The sequence below is a fragment of the Sinocyclocheilus rhinocerous genome, unplaced genomic scaffold (assembly GCF_001515625.1).
Source record: "Sinocyclocheilus rhinocerous isolate Xijiao unplaced genomic scaffold, SAMN03320098_v1.1 scaffold2594, whole genome shotgun sequence".
Lineage (NCBI taxonomy): Eukaryota > Metazoa > Chordata > Actinopteri > Cypriniformes > Cyprinidae > Sinocyclocheilus > Sinocyclocheilus rhinocerous.
Genome location: NW_015665225.1, coordinates 198,091 through 199,727, shown reverse-complemented (window position 1 = coordinate 199,727; position 1,637 = coordinate 198,091). Strand labels below are relative to the sequence as shown.

Here is a 1,637-nt window from a genome sequence, read left to right as displayed (position 1 = left end):
AAGCAATCAAAACCAACAAAAGAGCAATAATTTACAAGTGCTATATTAGTATATTATTATTATAGTGTTATATTTCAATTTGACAAAGAAATCTGCAGCATTTTGTCCAAGCAATAATAAAAGGACACATTTAATTTATAATTTCTCTTAAATCTCATTTTGTAAAAAAAACACACCGTGAATCGAATCGTGAGTTGAGTGAATCGTTACATCCCTAGCTTGCAGTTATTTGTCGTGTCCCCCCCACAGACAGTGGAGGCATGATGGACAGGCCTTGCACCCTGACTGGGACCCCAGAAAGCATTGAGTAAGAATGTTTAACCCTTGAGCTTTCAGATTCTCAGTTATATGCTGTCAGAGTTTACGAATGCACTGAATGAGCTTTCGTGTTCATCAGGCAGGCCAAGCGGTTTTTGGGGCAGATCGTGGACCGGTGTCGGAACGGACCGGGCTTCCACACTCAGATGGACGGGAACAGCGCTATCCAAGAGATCCTGATCCCGGCCAGTAAAGTCGGCCTGGTCATCGGGAAGGGAGGCGACACCATCAAACAGCTGCAGGTGCGTTCATTTGTTGGTGTCAGGTGTTGCGTGACTTTTAACAAGAGTAGCTGATGAGCTATTGACAATTTAATTGCTTTTTAAACCTTGTGATGTTTAATCAAAAGTCAAGTGACCTTTATTCATATAGCGCTTTATGCATTATGTGACCCTGGAGCACAGGTAAATTTTTTGAAATTGAGATTTATACATCAGCTGAAAGCTGAATAAATAATCTTTCCATTGATGTATGGTTTGTTAGGATAGCACAATATTTGGCAGAGGTACAACTATTTGAAAATCTGGAATCTGAGGGTGCAAAAAAATCTAAATATTGAGAAAATCATCTTTAAAGTTGTTCAAATGAAGTTCTTAGCAATGCATATTACTAATCAAAAATTAAGTTTTGATATATTTACGGTAGGAAACTTACAAAATATCTTCATGGAACATGATCTTTACTTAATATCCTAATGATTTTTGGCATAAAAGAAAAATCGATAATTTTGACCCATACAATGTATTGGCTATTGCTACAAATATACCCCAGCGACTTAAGACTTGTTTTGTGCTCCAGCGTCACATATTATTGAAGCTTGTTTCTGCCACAGAATATAAAATAAAAAAAGGTAATTGTGACTTTTTCTCACAATTCCATTATTTTCTTGCAATTCTGGAAAAAAAAAGATGCGAGATATAAACTGTGAACGTTTATATATACAAGGTTAATATTGTTACTTTTTAGACAGTATATTGTCAGCTCAATTTCGCAAACAAAAATAGTTCCTATCAAAGCCACAGCAGAACTGTCTTTGTTGGGTTTCATTACTGTATGAATCCATAGTTTTGAACAGATCGGGTGAGTCAATGATTCAGTGACTCATTTGTGTAGACTTGATTTGTTTCTGAATGAATCAGCTGTTTGAACAAATCAAGTGAGTCAGTGATTCAGAGACTCATTCATAAAGAGACACTTGCTTTGTTTCTGGAAGAATTAGCCATTTGTACAAACTGAGTGAGTCAGTGATTCAATGATTCAGTGACTCATTTGTGTAGATTTGCTTTGTTTCTGAATGAATCAGCTGTTTGAACAAATCA

General features: G+C 36.3%; 1 protein-coding gene across 1 annotated transcript in view; it reads left to right on the top strand.

Moving 5' to 3' along the window:
- Positions 1-1,637, top strand: part of LOC107731309 (far upstream element-binding protein 3-like) — a 37,541-nt gene that overhangs the window by 15,354 nt on the left and 20,550 nt on the right. The window contains exons 6-7 of the mRNA XM_016542362.1: positions 250-307; positions 398-583. Of these exons, the coding sequence (XP_016397848.1) occupies positions 250-307; positions 398-583 (244 nt within the window). The remainder of the gene's footprint in view (positions 1-249; positions 308-397; positions 584-1,637) is intronic.